Source organism: Ovis aries, chromosome 17 (genome assembly GCF_016772045.2).
Source record: "Ovis aries strain OAR_USU_Benz2616 breed Rambouillet chromosome 17, ARS-UI_Ramb_v3.0, whole genome shotgun sequence".
Classification (NCBI taxonomy): domain Eukaryota; kingdom Metazoa; phylum Chordata; class Mammalia; order Artiodactyla; family Bovidae; genus Ovis; species Ovis aries.
Window position 1 is genome coordinate 50390986 of NC_056070.1, and position 23205 is coordinate 50414190.

At 45.3% G+C, this 23205-nt stretch overlaps 1 protein-coding gene across 1 annotated transcript in view; it reads right to left on the reverse strand.

Moving 5' to 3' along the window:
- The window catches only part of TMEM132B (transmembrane protein 132B), a 403125-nt gene that overhangs the window by 66168 nt on the left and 313752 nt on the right, over positions 1-23205 (reverse strand). Inside the window, 1 exon segment of the mRNA XM_027980250.3 lies at positions 15882-16068. Coding sequence (XP_027836051.2) covers positions 15882-16068 — 187 coding nt within the window.

Here is a 23205-nt window from a genome sequence, read left to right on the forward strand (position 1 = left end):
CTGTCCAAGGGAATTCCCAGGCAAGAATAGTGGAGTGGGTTGTCGTGTCCTCTTCCAGGGGATCTTTCCAACCTGGGGACTGAACCCACGTTTCCTGCAGTGGCAGGCAGATTCTTCCCCATTGAGCCCCCTGAGAAACCCTGATGTTAACACTTAACCACATATGGTAATACATCAGTCAGAGTCCAGTCAGGAGACAGAAACCACACCAGTCATTTGATCAGGAAAAATTTAAGATGGAAATGTCTCTTTTTTTTAACTTTTTATTTTATATTTGAGTCTTGAGAAACCTATATGCAGGTAAGGAAGCAACAGTTAGAACTGGACATGGAACAACAGACTGGTTCCAAATAGGAAAAGGAGTACGTCAAGGCTGTATATTGTCATCCTGCTTATTTAACTTCTATGCAGAGTACATCATGAGAAATGCTGGGCTGGAAGAAGCACAAGCTGGAATCAAGATTGCCGGGAGTAATATCAATCACCTCAGATATGCAGATGACACCACCCTTATGGCAGAAAGTGAAGAGCAGCTAAAAAGCCTCTTGATCAAAGTGAAAGAGGAGAGTGAAAAAGTTGGCTTAAAGCTCAACATTCAGAAAATGAATATCATGGCATCTGGTCCCATCACTTCATGAGAAATAGATGGGGAAACAGTGGAAACAGTGTCAGACTTTATTTTGGGGGGCTCCAAAATCACTGCAGATGGTGACTGCAGCCATGAAATGAAAAGACACTTACTCCTTGGAAGAAAAGTTATGACCAACCTAGATAGCATATTCAAAAGCAGAGACATTACTTTACCAACAAAAGTCCGTCTAGTCAAGGCTATGGTTTTTCCTGTGGTCATGTATGGATGTGAGAGTTGGACTGTGAGGAAAGCTGAGTGCCGAAGAATTGATGCTTTGGAACTGTGGTGTTGGAGAAGACTCTTGAGAGTCCCTTGGACTGCAAGGAGATCCAACCAGTCCATTCTAAAGGAGATCAGCCCTGGGTGTTCTTTGGAAGGAATGATGCTAAAGCTGAAACTCCAGTACTTTGGCCACCTCATGCAAAGAGTTGACTCATTGGAAAAGACTCTGATGCTGGGAGGGATTGGGGGCAGGAGGAGAAGGGGATGACAGAGGATGAGATGGCTGGATGGCATCACCGACTTGATGGACGTGAGTTTGAGTGAACTCCGGGAGATGGTGAGGGACAGGAAGGCTGGCGTGCTGCGATTCATGGGGTCGCAAAGAGTCGGCACAACTGAGCAACTGAACTGAACTGAACTGATGGCCTGTTAGGGTGCTTCCCAGTGGTGCTAGTGGTAAAGAACTCTATTCCATTGCAGGAGACATAAGAGACGTAAGTTTGATCTCTGGGTCAGGAAGATCCCCTGGAGGAGGGCATGGCAACTCATCCCAATATTCTTGCCTGGAGAATCCCCAGGGAGAGAAGAGCCTAGCTGGCTACAGTCAGTGCGGTTGGAAAGAGTCGAACATGACTGAAGCGACTTAGCACATCTGCACATAGCCTGTTAACAATGATGTGATGGTTTCAAGTGGACAGCAAGGGGCCTCAGCCATACAAACACTTGTATCTATTCTCCCTCAAATTTCCCTCCCAGATGGGGATTTCTAACTAATGAAAGGTGGGTAACTAAAAGAAAAGAACTCTAGAGAACATAAGAAGGCAGATGTCAGCCCTAGAGACCAGCTCTAGATCTCAGGGAGGGTGTCCAAGAAAGGATAAATCATGAAGAGCACCCCCTCCCCAAGTCTCCGAGGCTGAGATTCAGACACTGCAGAGGGTGTGGCTGCAGCCCACTGGCTGGTGGAGATTGTACTGAGTCCCATGGATAAGGTGGTCCCCAGTAGGTGAGCAGGAAATCACCCACCTGTGAGTCAGTGAAACTCCCTGGACAGTGAGCATCACAGGATCTTTGCATGGTGCTGGGAGCTGTACCACAGGGGATGGAAACAAGACCATATTGTAGTTAGAAAGCCCTGTCCCCTGGTACATCTTGCCCTGTCTCTCCAGTGGCCACTTCTGGAAAAGCCCAATATCACACCATCTGACAAAAGCAAAAATGTTTGCACAGTTCAGCTCCAAGAGGCCAAAGCAGGCAGAGAAGGTCAGAGTAGGAGCTGATGGGCAATAAAATGAAAACTGGCATCAGTTCAGTTCAGTTGCTCAGTCGTGTCCAACTTTTTGCGACCCCGTGAATCACAGCATGCCAGGCCTCCCTGTCCATCACCAACTCTTGAAGTTCACTCAGACTCACGTCCATCGAGTCCGTGATGCCATCCAGCCATCTCATCCTCGGTCATCCCCTTCTCCTCCTGCCCCCAATCCCTCCCAGCATCAGTCTTTTCCAATGAGTCAACTCTTTGCATGAGGTGGGCAAAGTACTGGAGTTTCAGCTTTAGCATCGTTCCTTCCAAAGAACACCCAGGGCTGATCTCCTTTAGAATGGACTGGTTGGATCTCCTTGCAGTCCAAGGGACTCAAGAGTCTTCTCCAACACCACACTTCAAAAGCATTAATTCTTCGGCACTCAGGCTTCTTCACAGTCCAACTCTCACATCCATACATGACCACAGGAAAAACCATAGCCTTGACTAGACGGACCTTAGTCGGCAAAGTAATGTCTCTGCTTTTGAATATGCTATCTAGGTTGGTCATAACTTTTCTTCCAAGGAGTAAGTGTCTTTTCATTTCATGGTTGCAGTCACCATCTGGCATAGGGCTTGCTAAATGTTCTTGAAGGTTCAGGAGCCTTTGTACTCTGAATTTCCCTTCATCTCTTAATAAAACAATATGATACTATTTATGATGTTAATGTTCCCTATTCTGGGTGTTCTAAATCTATGCACTCCTGGGCATATACTCAGAGAAAACTATAATTCCAAAAGATATGTGCACCCCAGTGTGCACTGTAGCTACTTACAATAGCCAGGATATGGAGGCAACCTAAATGTCCATCAATAGATTAATGGATAAAAAAGATGTGGTGCATATATACAATAGAATACCACTCAACCATTAAAAGGAACAAAATCATGCCATTTGCAGAGATGTGGATAGACCTAGATACTGTTATGTAGGGTGAAGTAAGTCAGAAATATAAAAACAAATATCATATAGTACGACATATATGTGCAGTCTAGAAAAATGGTCCAGATGAATCTATTTGCAAAGCAGATATAGAGACACAGGTGTAGAGAACAAACGTGTGGATACCAACGTGCTAAAGGAGGAAGGGGAAATTAGAAGATTGGGATTAACATACATACACTGTATAAAACAGATAACTAATGAGAACCCAGAGAACGCTACTCAATGCCCGGTGGTGACCTAAATGGGAAGAAAATCCAAAGAAGAGGGGATATGTGTATATGTGTAGCTGATGCACTTTGCTGTACAGCAGAAACTGACACAGCATTGCAAAGCAACTACACTCCAATAAAAATTGTTAAAAGGATCTATGATGAGTGAAACTGACCTATCTGAAAAGGCTTCCTAAATGGTTACACTAGTTCATTTCAGCAGAATCTGAATTTTTAAGAAAGGAGATGAAGACAGAGATGTCAAGGAATGTGCTTAACATCACACAGCAAAATAGGAATGAACTAAAAAGTGAAATGTGTCTCCCAGGCCAGAGCTGAAGACCTTCCATCATCTCTGGGATCTTTAGATCAACACAGAGTGACCAAGGGTTCCTGAGGGATTATAGAAAGCTCTGGGCTGTGTTCCCATTGAGCACAGGGCGGAAACCCACTGTCAAGGAGGGCTGTTGCTGACCTGTTCCCCACCTTCTCACCTCAATATGCAGGAAAAAGCACAGTTAGCTCCTATCTATGATGCCTGTGCCATGTACAAGAAAGCTCTCCAAGAACTGTTTGACTCACACAGCAGCAGGACCTGAAAGGCAGGCTGAAACCTGAGTGTAGGGGGGTCCACAGAGCCAGGAGGCAGATTCGCTGAGAATCAATAGCCCTCATTAATTCCAGAGATTAACCCAGAAAACACCTGGCAGCTGTTTCGACACATTGCTTATTGTCACAAGCAGCATAATTAATCTCCACAGTGATAAACAATACATCACAGCAGCGGACAAAGTCTTAAGGCAATGATGTTTTCAAATATAGCTGATACCCAATCATCTCTTCTGAGAAACTTCCCTGGGACTAACCATTTCCCATTATGTAGAGGCAACTTTAAAGGGGATGTTGGGTGATGACAAATGTAGCTGCTTGTCCATACTTTATTCCTAACTCGTGAGGAATTCCAGAGTCCTCAAACTGTTTTCTTGCAGGGCAACAGAAGGAATTAGCTTGAGGGCTCCCCAACAAAAAGGACACTTGCAATTCCGCTCCTTGATAATGTCTCAGCACTGTTCCTGGTGTATGCCCCATCCCATCCAGCCTGCTGCTGCTGCTGCTGCTAAGTCGCTTCAGTCGTGTCTGATTCTGTGTGACCTCATAGACGGCAGCCCACCAGGCTCCGCTGTCCCTGGGATTCTCCAGCCTACACCTCTGCAACAACTGCACAGCAGATCTTCAGAACTTGTTCATCTTGCGTAACTAAAACTGCCTGCCTGCATGCATGCATGCTCAGTTCTGTCCAACTCCTTTTGACCCATGTGGGCTCTTCTATCCATGGAATTTTCCAGTGGGTTGCCATTTCCTACTCCAGGGGATCTTCCCAACCTAGAGATCAAACTCTCCTGAGTCTCCTGCATTGGCAGGTGGAGCCACTGAGCCACCTCAGAAGCCCCCTAAGTAGCACTCTCCCATTTCCTCCTCCCTCCAGCCCCTGGCAACTACCATTCTACTCCCTGTGTCTAAGAGGTTGGCTATGATAGATTTCTCATCTAAGCAGGATCATGCATTATTTGTCTTTCTGTGAACAGCTTATTTCACTTCACATCATATCCTCCTGATTCATCCTTGTCATTGCATATGACAAAATGTCCTTCTTTCTTAAGGCTATTAAAAAATATTCCATTGCACGTGTACACCACTTTATCCATTCATCTGTCAAGAGATATTTGTTTCCAATCTTGGATACTGTGAATAGTGCCACAATGTACACGAGAGCGCAAGCTTCTTTCTGAGATCCTGTTCTTTATTTCCATTTGCCTTGTTTCAATTTTTCCTCTCTGGGTTTTATCACTAACGCCTAGTCTACTGATGTCAGAGTCTTTCCTTTAGATGTAAAGATCATGATCCAACTGGTTCAAGCCCAGTCACACTGCACTTTGGGGATTAGGGTGAGGGAGATGGGGGGAATGAGCCCCGTTCTCCTGTCCCCATCTCTCTTTGCTCTCACACCCACTGCCCATCCATTCACGTGTGAACACAGTCCTGCAGGAACTGATGTCAAGCTCCCTGACCTGTGGCATCGGCAGCACTGTTGCAGATACCATGGAGTTTTAAAAACGTGTGACCGTGCGCCCGTTCTCAGGAGGCTGATGATCCCAAAGAACCCGTGGAGCCTGGGGCTGGGGGCTGGGCGAGTTCCTGTCTGTGACTCTTCTCTTTCCCTGTCCCCATTCACCTGGGAGATGCAGAATGAAGGCCTTCTCCCTGGGGACGATGCCTTTTCATTACCAGCAACTTCTCTTTGGCGCTGACATGTAACCACCCAGGTGACGACCTGTCACCACCCCAAGGAAGACGTGGTAGCGTCAGCCCCACCTCGAGTTCCTGTTTCTTCTCTCCTCCAGGGCCAGAGGAACAGAAGGTCGGGGGCCAGCATACCACGTGGAGGCAGAAGCAGGGCAGCTCGTCCTGTGTGGACACCCCCAACTCCCCGCACAGCTGTCTCTATGACGGGATCTCTGGGCAGCCCTAGGGGACCACAGGGAGTTCAGAGATGGATGTGAGTCCCAGGTGGAGCGCAGCCCTCTCCAAACTACACCACCTTCCATCCAGTCCCATTTCTCTGGATAGGACAGTCCCTGAAGCTGACTCCATCAGCAAGCTCCCCTCCTGCAGAGAGAGCAGGACCTCATAACCTTCACCAGCCAAGGGTGGGCATCTCCCAGAGTCAATGCTCATTCTGGAAAAATGGGAGGGGGGGGTCGTAGGGGTGGGTGGTCCGAGGTCCACAGCGCCCCATCCCCTGGTCTTCTCTCAATGCCACGCTCCTTTTCTCAGAAAAGAACCAGCAGCTTCTCCTGCTGAGTCTAAATCAATAAAAGCACAATTACTCTACCCAAGGATGTCAGGGTTTTAACTTGGTCTTTCATTGCAGGATAGAATATTTTGTCTTTTGTTAAAGCAGTTTCACACAAACACACACGTTTCTGTCCTTGGTCAGAAAGCCTTTGCTGACATCACCAGTGCCAAGAACTGTCTCCCTTATCCGTCCCAGCTCCATCCCAGTGCCTGGCACACAGGACTCTGGCAGGTGTGTGAAAGAATGACTGACAACCTACTCCTTAAATCTGAACCACGTTCTACAGTTTCTAAAGAATGTTGGGATTATGGTGGACGAACCATCGGACTAACCTCATCTATCCTCTAGATCACATTAAAATGGGAATAAAGGAATAAAAACATTGCAGTCCACAGCAACAACAGAAAAAGGCCATCAGCAGGTAACAGAACCGCATTATCTCTGGGGATGGAAAGAAGCAGATGGCTGGGGTAAAAGATGAAGCAAGCAAGACTGGCTTCCCAGCATCAGAATTAACAAAGGAGACACATAGGAACAAGGCTCCACAAAGGTTATCAACATTACAGGTATCAACAATGTAAAACTTACAAAAGCAATAATATCCAGATGGGGAAATGGCAAGAAATCTCAGAGAGTTATTCCTTCTACTTTCCAATTAAAGAGTTGGCATCACTGGCTAAAACTGTGTTGTGAAAGAAATAGAGGCGGTGTGGTGATGACGGTGGAGATGACAAGTAGCATTTTTAGTAATACTAATAATAATGATAATAATAGTTCCAAGCCTTGGTATGTGTTCTTCTACAAACTTTTCTTTCTTAAATTACCAAGATATTTTAAAAATCAAAGTTTCTTGTCAGCTAATGTTTTTTTTTCTTGTTTGTTTTATGAAATACAAGGAGTCTACTTCTTTGTCTTCTTCTATGTATAGATAAAAAGGATTTAACACTTTCACAAATAAAATACAGCCTAGAGTAGGATTTTGTTGTTATAAAATATGGGGTCCAACCACTATTTATCCACCAGCCAAAGGATCCGTGGATGTGACCCATCGGGAATGATGATTCTCGAGTATCACTGATGTCATACAGGGGGCGCTGGGATTTGCCCTTTTTTCTGTTTTAACGCTTATTGAATACAAATCATTTAAAAGTAAAATGATAAAACTTTTCAGAAAAAGAAGTCACACGCAGGCTTCATTCAGCCGCAGGGCCGGCAGTGGCGCTGGCGGGGAGGCAGCACCTTTCCAAGAGGCCAGATGCTGTGGAGCAGGTGTACACCAGGTGTGCACCAGGTGCGTCTCGGGTGCTGTGCTGAGCGCTGGGTAGGGCCGAAAGAGGGACCTACATTTCTCACAGTTGAAGCCAACCGGGACTCCGAGGTGAACAAACGGCCGGATGAAGCCGTCGGCTGTCAGGGCTGAACACTGGGCTGGCGGGTCAGGGGTTCAGGGAGCCTGGGGGAGGGGAGCGCAGGGCTTGCATGGTCACGAGCCGGTCGGTCTGTGAGCTCCATCTAGCGGGCATCCCGGGGACTGCCGCCCGTGATCGCCTCTCGGAAAAAAATTTAAGTCAATCAAAAACGCCATCTTGGCAGTGTGCAAAATTAGAGCGATTTAGGAAAAGGTGTGCTGGACCCTGCAGTAAGCTATGCAGTAAGCTTGCCCTTTCACTCAAGAAGACTTTATGCACAGCTGGTATGCCCTGCGGGGAGGGGAGAGGCTACAACAATTATCTAGAGGCTGCATCTATGCCCATGGGGCAGTGGTGAGTGCCACCCTGTTAGGAAATAGTTTAATTTCATCACTATTCTTAACTGTCTCCTGTTTAAGCACGATGGAATTCTAATGAAAAGAAGCTGATGACATCTATCGTATTCTTACTTTGTAATAAAAACTGTGAATATAATGTTGCTTTATTGAATCCTCAAAGTAACCTGTTGAGGTTGCCGTAGTGAGAATTTTAGTACCCCTTTTACAGATAGAATGACTCAGGTGCCAAAGGCAGGCTCAGGTCACAAAGCTTAAGTAAATGGCAGGTTAGATTTTAGTAGTGGCACTTTGACGTCTCTCAAGCACACAGTTCAGTACAGTCGCTAAGTCGTGTCCAACTCTTTGCGACCCCATGGACTGCAGCACGCCAGGCCTCCCTGTCCATCACCAACTCCCGGAGATTACCCAACTCATGTCCTTTGAGTCAGTGATGCCATCCAACCATCTCATCCTCTGTCGTCCCCTTCTCCCACCTTCAATCTTTCCTAGCATCAGGGTCTTTTCAAGTGAGTCAGCTCTTCACATCAGGTGGCCAAAGTATTCACGCCTCCACATTTCCCCAGCTGCAGAGAAGGGGTTGTCCCTTCACTGACCAGGACAGAGGCAGGCAAAGTCTTTTGGTTTGTAAGGATTCTGGTTTGCCATTTCCAAACAGGAGCCTCAGAGGTGGCCCCTGGAAGTCAGTACCCACAAATGCTTGCATATCCCCAACCCCACATTTTGATAAATAATCCAGTTCATCTACCAACAGGAAAAGAAGTTTTTTCCAAAAGAAATTTACTTCTTCAGAATACAGCCTTTTGATGAGTTTACCATCTCTAAGGGCATGTAAAACAGAAGCACAAACCCTTCACTTAATCGCTCTCAATTTTGTCATTCAGGGCTCGTTACCCAACAAAACGGAACAATTCCCAAGCAGGAATCTTTGATGAATGCGCTGGCCGACAGACGTTTTTGGTGAGCTAGGTTATAAATATTCATGGTATTGACGCAGCCTTAGAAATCTGTCATGTCACATTTCTGCAACAGAAACACCCAGACTTCTATCACTTTGTTCTTCAACTGACAGTCACCAGTTTCTTTCCTGGACTTGCTTCTTGGGTCTGTTTTTCCTGTTCATCTTCAGGTATTGTATGTCAGCAAAGTTTCACCAAAAAAGACACAGGTCAAAGGAACCAAATATCTTAATGGGTTTCTTCCTTCTCCTTTTCCAGTTTGCTGACTCCATTTCATTCTTCAAGAACAAATCTTTTTATATTGTTATTTTTTAAGTCAGCTAGGAAATGATAGAGCATCTCCATCCAGCTATGGGGCCATTTCGGAGATAGGTTCTCTGAATAGGCTCATTGGCATCACGTGCTTGGCTGTGGGGAGTTGACCTGCATCCCACACTTTAGACAGATGCATATGGCGGCACTTAGAAAGTGAGTGGCTTCAGTCTTATCCGACCAAGATGGTTATTTCTGGTCATTCGTAAAGTACATCCACTGGACATATCTTCAGCTGGACAATTTAAAATTACTCCTTTCAGCGTGAACATGTTGGATCAGTCAGGTGAAACTGTGTGTATATAACCAAGGGAATGGCTGTTTGCCGACCATCCTGTTCTTTCTTGTCTATCAGAAAGGCTCGAAGACAGAGCTGAGTCAGGTTTATTCTGGATTCCCACACCAAGGTGTTTTATGCAATCTCCAACAAGTAATTATACTGACAGACTTGTGTTGGTGGAAGAAGGAGGACTGTCCTCTTCTGGATGGACTTTTGAAGTCAGGCTTCCACAAAAATACCTTTCAAAGGTACTGGAATCTCTTTCTAGTCCTGGGAAATGAAGTCTAATCAACACTAATGAATGAGAACACTTTGTAGCTGAGTTAATGACTAAAGACCTGATAGCTTTTAGAGTCTTTATCCAGAACATCCAATCTCACTGAAGATGTTGAAGGTGTAGGATGAAGCTGCCCCAAATCCCATCCAGATCTTAGTGGACAAGTTCTTGGCATATATGCACCCCTCCCCCTTCCTGCCCCATAGTGGGCTAGCTAAATAGTGCCCCCTGCCCCCAATTCATGTCCACTGAAATCTCAGAATGTGACCCTATTTGGAAAGAAGGTCTGTGCAGATATTATTAGATAGATGAGGTTATACTGGATGAAAGTGGTGAAAGTTGCTCAGCCGTGTCCGACTCTTTGTGACCCCATGGACTATACAGTCTATGGAATTCTCCAGGCCAGAATACTGGAGTGGGTAGCCGTTCCCTTCTCCAGGGGATCTTCCCAACCCAGGGATTGAACTCAGGCCTCCCACATTGCAGGTGGATTCTTTACCATCTGAGCCACCAGGGAAGCCCAAGAATATTAGAGTGGGTAGCCTATCCCTTCTCCAGCAGATCTTCCCACCAAGGAATTGAACCGAGGTCTCCTGCATTGCAGGCAGACTCTTTACCAGCTAAGCTACCCGGGAAGCCTGGTATACTGGTTGAGGGTGGACTCAAATGCCGTGACTGGGGTCCTTATAAAGAGGGGACATGCAGAGATGCTGACACACACACAGAGGCTGAGAAGGGAGTGATGTGGCCCCAAGCTAAGGAATGCCTAAAGCTGGAAGGTCAGGAAGAACCAAGAATCTTCAAGCCATCAGAGGTAGTCGGGCCCAGCTAACAACTTGGGTTTGGAGCTCTGGCCTCCAGAACTATGAGAGAATCCATCCCTGTTGTTTTAAGCCGTCAAGTTGGTGGTAATTCTTCATGGCAGCGTCAGAAAACTAATGTAGCTTGCAAAACAGACTACAGCCACTGCCATTTGGTACATGACATAAAACCCACTTTCTACCTCCAAACCAGATGGAATTTTTACAAGAGGCATGGTGGTAACTTCCTCTCACCCTTCCCCCAACACCCCCCCCCCAAACAAAAACCACGAGAGAGAGAGAAAGAAAGAAATGGAAACCGCCTAAATATTCACCAGTAGGGAAATAGACCATAGATAAGACCACAGCAGAATATTATAGAGTAGTTTTTTTTTTTAATGAATGAGGCAGCTCTATTCATCTGGGTACGAAAAAGTCTCCAAGACATATTGTTGGCTGTAAAGAATGTGATACTCAATGCAATGCCCTTTGTTTTCCAACACAGCCATGTGGAAAAAAAAATCATTTGCTTTCTGCAGCCAGGTATCTGTGTATGAAGGTAGATACAAAGTCTTGGATGAGAAAAATCAAATGATAAAACATAGTTCATTCAGGGAAGAGGGTTGGAATTGCGGGTAGTCAATGAACACTTGAGCCTTATCTGTAAGGTTTTAGGAGGATGTATTCAAGTCCTCTTTAGATTTTCCTTTTAAGTTTTAAATAAAACAAGACAAGGGACCAGAAAAAACCTTATTGATAAGCCTTCAAAGCTTTCTGAGTTATACTCATGACTTAATTACTACCTGGCAGGTCCCCCTGGGGCCCCAAGAGCCCCAAAGATGCCTGCTGGAACTTCCCTGGGGTGAACCATCTCTCCTTAGAGCTGGCTCAGGGCTGGAAACTCCCAGGACAAAGGCTGTCCCCTCTGAACCCTAGGCCACGTGCAAGCAAATAAGCAAAGGAGAAAAATCGCTGCAGAGGGAGGGCAAGAGACACTCCATGAGAGAAAGCAGGAGCTTCATGGGATTGAAGTCTCCAAGTGGTTGGTGCCTTCAGGACAGTCATCCCAGGAAAATAAGGGCATACATTGTCCTTGGAGTTTCAACAAGGCAAGTGGAGTAAACTGCAGTCATTGGAGCAGCAGCCTGAACCCTGATGTTAAGGGAGCAGAGTGCCAACAAATCATATATTAAAATGGTTTCACGTGACTCTGTCCTCTGTGTGTGTGTGTGTGTGTGTGTGTGTGTGTGTGTGTATGTGTGTGTGTGGCAGTGGGGGCAGGGGGGTGGTGAGCAAGAATCAGGAAAAAAAAAGAAAAGCGTATCTTTCAGAAATGTAGCTTTCCCATGGGCAAGCTACGTCAAAATGTTCACCAGTCTGGGCTTCCCCCGACATGCCCCCCCACCTCCACCACACTCTACCCTCTCCCATTATGATAATTAATCTCTACACATCACACTGGTGTTCTGTCTAATCCAATGACCTCACAATACCATGGGGCCAGAAATCCTTTCTATCCTTCCCTGTGTGTGCCATTCTTCTGAGCTAACGGCCACCACTTCTATTTGTGACGACTAACACGACGCCAGGCTCTGTTCTGAGAAATTCCCACCTGTGACATCACCACAATCCTGGGCCAGTTTCCTGATGGGGAAACTGAGTCACCACAGAACACTTCAGTCATTTTCCCGAGGTCGTGTGCCTGCTAAGTGTCAGAGGCAGGATCTGAACCCAGATCCAGAGGCTGTGTTCTAACCACTGCGCTGCTCGACACTGAGAGGCCCTCAGGTAACCGAGTGTGCCATCCACTCAGATCAATTTGAAACTCTGTCGCCTGTGAAACAGGGATTAGGAAGTCTGAGTTGTCGCTGATGAAAAGGAGCCCAAGGTCCCTGCCCATTATGACTGTCACTGATATCTTCCTGGTCCAAGTCCAAGATGGGCATGGAGCCTGGGGAGTCTTTTCAAAGGGAAACTTGTGCCACAAATACACATACACACACAAACCCAGCTCCACAGCACAACTAGGTGTGCACCTTTTGGCAACTTATTTATTATTCTGTTCCTCAGTGTCCTTATCCACAAGATGGGATAATAGTACACTTCTTAGAAGGTTGCTGGCTAATGAATTAATAATCTAACAGGTCAATACCTTTCCCTGCAAATATGTCTGCGTCCTGATCCCGGAACCTGTGAATATGTGACCTTATATGACGAAGGGGCTTTGAAGATGCCACTGAGGTAAGGATCCTGAGATGGGGAGAATGTCCTGCATTGTCCAGGTGGCCCAATGTAATCAGTCCTTAGAAGAGGGAGGCAGCAGGGTCTGAGTCAGAGAAAGAGATATATGATGGAAGCAGAGGTCAAAGTGATGTGGGCTAAGTACCGTGGGCACCTCCAGAAGCTGGAAAGGGCAAAGAACAGATTCCTAGAGCTTCCAAAATAATGCAGCTCTGCTGACACCTTGATTTTGTCCTGCAGACCCATCTCAGACTTCTGACCTCCAGAATTATAAGATACATTTGTGTTGTTTAAAGCCACTCTGGGCTTTCTAGGTGGCACTAATAGTAAAGAACCCAACTGCCAGTGCAGGAGACATAAGAAATCTGGGTTTAATCCCTGAGTGGGGAACATCCCTGGAAGAGGGCTCGGCAACCCGCTCCAGTATTCTTCTCTGGGAAATCCTGTGGACAGAGGAGCCTGGTAGGTTACAGTCCATGGGGTCGCAAAGAGTCACACAGGACTGAAACGACTTGGCACGCATGCACACAAAGCCAGCCTGTCAATGGTGGTTTTCTATAGCAGCAAGAGCAGGCTAATGCAGACACCGGGAACTAGACACTGGGGGACCTGTGAAATGTCATCTGTTACTTCCAAGGCCTGGAAGAGCTGCCCCCGGCTTCCTCTCTAAGCTCATCTCTTTCCCATGCCTTTCCCCAGCTGTCTGCATCCCAACAGCTTGGCCTTCTTTGAGTGCCTCAAGTTAAGCAAGCTTATTTCCGTTTGAAGATGCACACTGTTCCCTCTGCCTGCAATGCTCTTCCTCCACAGCCTTCTATAGCTGGTTCCTCTTGTCAGTTAGTTCTCAGAGCAAGCATCAGATCATTAGACAAACATCTTCTTGACCACTTGACACTGCCCACTCCCATCCCTGTCTCTTTATTCTATGACCCAGCATAAATTTCTCCATAGCATACATCATTGTCTGCAGTGGTCAAATGTACTTGTTTCTTGTACTCTGAACTCTCCTCTCCTAGAATGCAAGGACCTGGAGAGCTGAGACTGTGTGTTATCTGTTCATCACCATTCACCAGAACACAGAGTAAACACATGAATATTGTTTGAAATAAATAAGTATTTGTGCCCAAGCCTTGGCATAAAGTTTCAGGTCAATTTGGCTAAAAAGGAGTCTGATTATCTCTTGCTTTTTCCTAGGCTGAACCTGTGTGTCCAGTTGCCTAGAAACTCATCAAGTGTGTTCATTTTTGATTCCAACCTTTTTGAAAGATAACTTTTTTTTTTTAATCTGCATGAGTAGAGCTGGGCTTTGTAGTTTTAAGAACTGTAGTGGAATGGTGGGCTGCAGCCCTAAATTCCAAGCCACCCCTAGAAAGAAATCTCTATGCTCAAAGCCAGGTAATTGGACAGAAAACCAGAGAGAAGTGAAAGAGAGTGAAAGACATGGTGGGGAGTGGGGGATGGGGGAGAAAAGAAAAAGCTCCTGCTTTCATAAAGAAAAGAAGAGAAGGGAAGGGAAGGCGGAGGCGGGCAGGGTAGGGAAGCAGAAGGGAAGGGAAAGAGGCACAGTTAGCATTTCCCCAGGTGACTGCCCTCAGACAAAACGCAGATCACTGCTGATGCAGACCATCCCCATCTACCTGGCCTTCAAGAGCAGATGATCCCAGTAGCTCAGATTCCAGCACGGGATTCAGTCCTTCATTCGACAAATAGTAAGTGTCCCAGGCATTGTTCTAGGTACTGGGGACCCAGCTGTGGACAAAACTGGCCAGAAGCCTGCCGTCAAGGATCTCTCCTTCTGGGGAGGAAGACAGACGATGAATCCTAAATCTCAAACACTGATAATATCCATGAAGAAGATACATGAGGGTGAGGATGTGGACAGAGGGTGATGAGCAAGGGGATGGAGAGCCAGTTTGGTCCCTGTGGTCGGGGATGGTATCCCTCTATCAGTTGAACTGAAGAGAAGGAGTCAGATGTGGGGAGATGGGGGCGAGCGTGTTTTAGAGGAAAGAGAAGAGTCAAGAACACAGATATGGGAGTTGCAGAGTTAACTGTAGGATAGAGGGTTTTATCTGCAAGGATCTCACCCCTGGTACCCAACTTGAGTATGGATGATAGAAGCACCCCCAGAATGTCCTGAAATCACTGAGTGTGGACCCTCTGTCTTCGGTTCTAGACAGGAAGGTCAAAGCAGTGCAGAATGCATTTGAACATATCCAGTGTGGGCAAGGGTATTGGGAATATGGCGCTCCAGGGATTTATTCCCTGGGACACACCAGCACCGTCCCTTAAGGTTCTGGAACCTTGTCCATGACCTTGTTCTCAGATGTGGCCCTTGAGCCTGGTCATGAATCAAGCTTTGGCCAAGCTGAGAGGAGAAAGCTGGTCACCCCCAGGCCAGAAACAGAAGCATACCTGGTTTCATGGACTCTGGGACCCTATCCAGATTCAGCTGGTCAGTTCCCAACAAGGCTCTTTCTTTCCATATACCTTTTAGAGTTTGCCAATCCCTAAGCTACACAGGAACTCTCAGGGCAATTGACCAGCCACTGTCAACTGGTCACTCAGCATGGACTCAGAGCGGCTGTTCCCATCACACACGCCTGGTGGATTTCAATGCAACCTTCTCTCAAGAGCACTTGGTCCTGAGATGGACATAGGATGAGACCAAAAAAAAAAAAAAAAAAAGAAACACAGGTTCTCTGGGACACAGTTCAACAACATCCACAAAGGAAAGGGATTTATGCAGCAAACCTTGAATTGTTTTTAAGGAGGCATTATGGAAAGCGGGTAAATAAAATATAATTTAAGTGCATTTCCCTTGTTCAAACAGCTTCATCTGGTGCATGGAAAACAGCAGATTACAAAATGCTCATTTTTTATATTAAAAAAATACTAAGGGAATTCCCTGACAGTTCAGTTGTTAGGATTTGAGGCTTTCACTGCTGGGAAGCCACTGCTGGGTTTGATCCTTGGTGGGGGAACTAAGATCCCAGAAATTACATGGCAAGGCAAAAAAGAAAAAAAGGCCTCAGAGAAAACATCTTTGTGACACTGATTCTGAAGCCTGACATCTCACCATTGCAAGTGGGACAATGCCCACAAAGGAGGTCTGGCTGATGAAGATCTCGGAGACGACCAGCTCCCTCGGGGCGTCCTCCACAGGGTACTCCACCTGCCAGGTGATCTGCTGGGCACCAGCCAGGCCACTGCTGTTGTCAACTCCGAAGTCCACTTGCAAGATCTCATAGAAGGAGCCATTTGTTCTGGAAAACAAACACACAGCAAAGTGCAGTTTAAAACTGCGATTCAGCAGAATGTCAAGCATGAGATGAATTGCCACGTTCCTCTTTGTCAAAACGAAGGATCGCCAAGTTCAACAAGTCACACGGCAGTGTCGATAGAGCCTGATTCACAGGCTTCCATAGATGACCCACACCTCAGAGTGGACGGACCATCCGTCTTCAGGGCTCTGTGGGGAGCAGACTGTCCTTCCCCGAGTGAGCAGCTCAGACCGCACTGCATGTCTGGACACTGAGACAGCCCTGTCTTCCCCAGCCCGGCGTCTGCCTACATCATGATCCAAGCGCCACACACAGGACGTGGTCAAACCCTTCACCTAGGGCCACCGTCACTCCAGTCCTGAGGCGTAGCCTGGACCTGGCTGCTCCTATTGCTACTTACCTGTGTGTCTGTGGACCCATAGTTCAAACTGTGGGCTTTAGAATTTGGGAAGAACATCGGTGACTACATGGACTTGTGGGGGCATCATGAGACCAATCATGGGAAAGGACCCCACCACGTGCATGGTTCGTGACATCAGCTACGAGCCGCACGTTAAGGTGCCATGGTGGATTCTTCATGGCCGCCTGAAACGGGATGGGATGGGATGTAAGGTAAGAAATCCCCACCTGCCATCATCCATGGAGTAACAACATGGTACATCTACCTGGAGGAGGGGGAAGAAAGCGGACAGGGCACACACAAGCGAGAAGGACAAGCGCCATTCCCAGCACCTTCCTACACAGGCAGAGCCTCTCCTCACTGACACGAACTTGTGAGCTATAGGCTGACTCTTGTACCGACAGGAGAAGTTACTGAACAGAGAGGTGAAAAGCCACCCAGCATGGGATTCCTGAGCGACTTTTCTTCCATAAGTCCATGTCTATCATCCTGAATCTAGCTGTACCTGGATCCAAGGAATGTTCACAGCAAGTGTGACTGATTCATAGCTCCTAAAACCTCAGTCACTCAGGTGTAAAGATTCTTGCCCAGCAGAATCTCCTACCATGGACAGCTCCCTCCCACTGACAACTTTAGGGGGAAAAACCACAGTATTGACAAAACGGCTATCGTAAATTTGTCCTTTAAATCTTCCATCTAGCTCCTTGTAAGAAAGACAAATATCATATGAAATTGTTATACATGGAATCTAAAAAAAATGGTAAAAATGATCTCATTTACAAAAACAGATATAGAGTCACAGATACATAATAGAAAACAATCATAAGATTGTTTTCCATGGGAAAAAGGGAGAGGAGAGGAGGATTAAACTGGGTGATTGGGACTGACATATACACACTATTATATACAAAATGGATAACTAATAAGAACCTACTGTATGGCACTGGGAACTTCACTCAATACTTTGTAATGACCTATATGGGAAAACAATCTAAAAAACAGTGGATATATGTACAACAGATTCTCTTTGCTGTATACCTGAAACTATTAATAACACAACACTGTAAATCAACAATTTTGGTGTTCAGTCACTAATCTGACTCTTTGCAATGCTATGGACTGCAGCACTCCAGGGTTCCCTGTCCTTCACTATCTCCCAGAGTTAGCTCAAACTCATGTCCATTGAGTCGGTGATGCCATCACTCAACCATCTCATCCTCTGTTGCCCCCTTCTCCTCTTGAGCCCTCAGGGTCTTTTCATCAGGGTCTTTTCCAATGAGTCAGCTATATCCCAATAAATCAACTATATCCCAATAAATTTTTTTAATTGTGGAAAATTTTTTAAATGGGGGGAAACGTAATGTCTATAACCTGACTTACTTACAAAATTACACTTAGAATTACACTTAGAATAAACTGAAGCATCATTTTAAAAAAAAGTGGATATATGTTACACTGACCTGTCTGATATGGAATTCTCCCCCAAATAGCACTACATTAGAATTAGTCATGCCCAGCATTTTTTCTCCATAGCCAAGGTTTTAAGAAACTCTCTGATATCACTGTGTCCAATAGAGTGGCCATTTAAATTGGAGCATAAATGTATTTGGGCTTTTCTGGAGGCTCATACAGTAAAGAACCTGCCTGCAATGAAGGCGACTCAGCCTGGTTCAACCCCTGAGTCAGGAAGATCCCCTGGAGAAGGGGATGGCTACCCACTCCAGTATTCTTGCCTGGAGAATCCTATGATTAGAGGAGACTGGCAGGCTACAGTCCATGGGGTTGCAAAGAGTCGAACACAACTGAGCAACTAACACACACACATAAACGTATTAAAGTTACACTGCGAGGTAGTCCCAGCTCGCTGGTTGTGGGCAAATCATCAAGCATCTATTTCCACAAGTATCTATATTGCACAAGTTTCCATGGGGAAGGGAATATGTGTTGGACGAAGGACTGGTCTCAGGAGAGGATGGGAGTGGGCTCACACGGGAACCCCCTAACCTCCTAAAAAGGAGACCCCCTTTTTACTAGGGCACTGTCAGAGGGACTTCAGAATCTAAGGGACTTGGGCACTCAGTTTTTGGCTTCAGTCACCCCCCTTTCCCAGCCACCATACTCCAGCCTAAAGTCACCTCTCTGATCACCGGGATGCTCCACTTATCGGTCAAGTCTCCTCCTGCAAGAGACTCTTGGCCTTATCAGATCAGACCTTTGATTGCTCTTGGGGCTCCTCTGTGCTTGTAACCAGATCTAAGGAACTGCTTCTAATGCCTCCTGGGTCTCATCATTCAGTAAACCTCAGAAAAACTACTGCCAAGAAAATGAAAATCCAGCACTAGAAGAAAATGAACATAACTCTCTGTTACCAGCAGTTTAATCCTGCTAAATCCACATTCTGGCTTTGGGGTGTCAAAGTAGCCAGTCTATGGGAAAAGGGGGCAGGGTCTGTATGGGAGGGCTGTCCCCCTTAACTGTGCTGTCCCACTGCAGACCAGCTACAGGAACCTGCCCAAGTCCAGGTTAACACAAATGGATTAACAATCCAGTCAGTCATTTTATGCACAGATTTTTAAGTCATTTCCCTGAAACCAGAGGAAAAGGGTCTTTTACTTTCAGGCAGCTAGCATGCCTGGTAATAAGTCCATTTCTATGGAAATGGGTTTATAACTATTAATTTTACCTGCTCCTGATCTATTCTTGATAAGCCTGTCCATTTAGAAAAGTGCTCCATGAGTCTCTCAATTTAATAATTACCCACTGCCTTTGGGGAATTGGGATCAGTGAGATATTCATTAGATACTTTTCTTTTCCCTGGGGTGGAGGAGTGTGTGTGTGTGTGTGTGTGTGTGTGTGTGTTTGGAGGGGTCAGGCAGGAACACTGCTTGGCTGCTTCTCCCCTCTAGCTAGAACACACAGGCTCCTCCCAAAAGGACTTGCTTCCCAGAAGTTCTATTTCCCTTGGAAACTTGTCCTTTAATATAAGTTTAAGCCTGCTCCATGGGACCATGGGACCCCTGAGGTGAGGCTGAGACACCTTTTAAGTGCACAGTATGGCTGCAGCTCAGCCATGCCAGCAAGAAGGAAGGGGAGGAGAGTTGGGAGCAGGGGAGAGAGACGGGATCCAGAGCAGCAGCTGGTCCCCAGGAACCACATCCAGCCCTATCTCAGCAGATCCCTTGTGATGACAACGATTGTTGCTTTGCAGAAGGAGGTGGCGGGCAGCGGGGGGGTGGTGGTGGTGGTGATGGGGGGACAGGGAGGGAAAGAGAGAGAAACAGAAAGAAAGAAGAAAAGAAGGAAAGAGTGTTTGAAAGCTTGTACTGTTCTCCAGCACGTTGGACCATTTACCTAAATTATTTTTCTCCCTACAAATTTCTAGACAATTCTGAGCTACCGGGCTGAGATGCTTGTGCCACATGAGTTTTTCCTAGAAATGGAGCAAAAGGCTGTCTCTGGTCTCAGGGCTTCTGTTTTTTCTTATGAGTCTATTTCTAGGCATTATTTTAAAAGATGACCAAAAAAGCAAGGCAAATACTGAACAATGATCACATTGAACAAATGTCCCAGAATAAGCCTGCTGGTTATTCAATGTAAACGCAGGCCTGAACCCTGACTTCCTGTCTTGACTGTCCATGTCACCTGCGCAACAGTGCACCTGTCCTCTGCTGTTCTGACTGTGGCAGCGGGCATGGTGCCTGGAAAATGGTAGGAGTTCCCAACATATGTGTTTAATTCTCTGAATACACTCAGAAGGCCCAGTAGGACACCCTGTAAATTGGGGAGACGTGGTTAATTTGCATTCTAAAGCTACCAGTCAGCTGGGTTCTGAGACACATGTTCCTGCCTGCCCAGTAAGTATATTTAAATACTCTGCTTTGAGAAGATGTATCTGTCTCCACTACCAGAATGTAATCTTTAAAAAAAAAAAAAGACTTTAATTTTTAGAGCAATTTTAGGTTCACAGCAAAATTGAGGAGAAGGTATAAAAGTTTTCCCCATCTACTTCCTCCCCCTATACACATAGCCTCTTCCATTATCAACATCCCCCATCAGATGGTACATTTGTTACAATCAGTGAATCTACATGGACGCATCATTATCACCCAAAGTGCACAGCTTACATCACAGTCCTCTCCTGGTTTTGTATATTCTACAGGTTTGAACAAATGTATAATGAAAAGTGTTCATCATTATAGTCTCATACAGAGTATTTTCACTGGTCTAAGCTCAACATTCAGAAAACGAAGATCATGGCATCTGGTCCCATCACTTCATGGGAAATAAATGGGGGAAACAGTGGAAACAGTGTCAGACTTTATTTTTGGGGGGCTCCAAAATCACTGCAGATAGTGACTGCAGCCATGAAATTAAAAGATGCTTACTCCTTGGAAGGAAAGTTATGACCAACCTAGATAGCATATTCAAAAGCAGAGACATTACTTTGCCAACAAAGGTCTGTCTAGTCAAGGCTATGGTTTTCCCAGTGGTCATGTATGGATGTGAGAGTTGGACTGCGAAGAAAGATGAGCACAGCTTTTGAACTGTGGTGTTGGAGAAGACTCTTGAGAGTCCTTTGGACTGGCAAGGAGATCCAACCAGTCCATTCTAAGGGAGATCAGCCCTGGGTGTTCTTTGGAAGGAACGATGCTAAAGCTGAAACTCCAGTACTTTGGCCACCTCATGTAAGAGTTGACTCATTGGAAAAGACTCTGATGCTGGGAGGGATTGGGGGCAGGAGGAAAAGGGGACGACAGAGGTTGAGATGGTTGGATGGCATCACTGACTTGATGGACGTGAGTTTGAGTGAACTCCGGGAGTTGGTGATGGACAGGGAGGCTTGGCATGCTGCAATTCATGGGGTCGCAAAGAGTCGGACACGACTGAGCAACTGAACTGAACTGAACTGAACTGAGCTGAACTGAGGCGTCTTTTGATCTCTGCCTATTCATCACTCCCTCCCCAAACCCTGGTCAACACTGATCTTTTCACTGTCTCCATAGTTGTGCCTTTTCCAGAATGTCACAGACTTGGAATCACATAGTATGTAGCCATTTCAGATTGGCTTCTTTCACTGAATAATATGCATGTAAGGTTCTTCCCTGTTTTTTCATGACTTGATAGCTCATTTCAGCACTGAATAATATCATAATACCCCATTATGTGGATGGACCACAGTTTATTTATCAATCCACCCACTGAAGGACATCTTGGTTGCTTCTAATTTTTTAGAACAAAGCTACTATAAATATCCATGTACAGGTTTTTATGTAGGCATAAGTTTTTAATACCTTTAGGTAAATACCAAGGAGCACAACTGCTAAATTTTCTAAACATAAGTTCTCAAAGGTCAAAACCTATCGTAACACCACGGTCCCTACAATCCCTGGCATTTTCATTTATTCTATGACATTTATTAAGCACTGAATATGTGTCAGCCATGGGAGAATTCACTGATAGACAAAATAGATGAGATTCCTCTCTTACCAGTCAGGTAAATAAACAAATAAGGTAAGCCCATGTCATGATAAATGCCATCCTAAAAATGAAATAGAAAAATGAAGTTTCTTTTTAAAAAGTGAAATACTTATTTTTCAATTAAAAAAAATTACATTTATACCACATGACCCAGCAATTCTACTTCTAGGTGTATACCCCAAAGAAACAAAAACACTAATTCAAAAAGATACCTGCACCACAATGCTCAAAGCAGCATTATTTACAATTGCTGATATGAAAGCAACCTAAGTATCATCAATAGATGACTGGATAAAGGAGATATAAAATGGAATACTACTCAGCCATAAAAAAGAATGAAATTGCTGCCATTTGCAGCAACATGCATGGACCTAGAGACTGTCATACTAAGTGAGGTAACTCAGACAGAGAAAGACAAACATATGCCACCACTTACATCTGGAATCTAAAAGATACCACAAACTCGTGAATATAATAAAAAAAAGAGACTCATGGATCTAGAGAACAAACTAGTGGGTACCAGTGGGAAGAGGGCAGGGGAGGGGCAATATACGGCAGACAAGGAAGAGGGACAAACTACTATGCATAAAATAAGTTATACGAATCTACTGAAGACTATAGGGAATATCGCCAATATTTACCGTAACTATAAATGAAGTATAACCTTCAGACATTGGGAATCACTTTACTGTATACCTGTACATATTGTGCATCAACAAAACTTCATTTAAAAAATAAAGTATAAAACGTTAGTTTTCATTTTAAAATAGAATATAAATTAAAACAGAAGACAATGAAAAGAATGTTCAGGGAATGCCTCTGCAAGGAGCTGACATTTGAGCTGAAACCTTAAGGATGCTTAACAGATCTTTAGCAAATGTTTGCTGAATAAATGAATAAATCTATTTTAAGCTTTAAAAAAAATCATGGGAAACATTTATCCCAGAATCATCAGCATGAACACAAGGTGCTACCTGAAAAAGAGCCTCCTTCAAGCCTTTGTTCAAATATTCAGATTTTTCTGTAATAGATTAAGGAAGAACCAGAAGAAACTTTCTGGCCAATCAAATACAACCCAAAGACTCTTCTGACCACCCCACTAAAAATGTCATCTTCCTTTCCTGCAATTGTGATCCCATTATCCTGCTCTAAGTTTCCCACAGCTTTCACTTTATAACCTGTAAGTTAATTCATTTGTTGCTTCTCTCTCTCTCTCTCTCACACACACACACACGAATGCA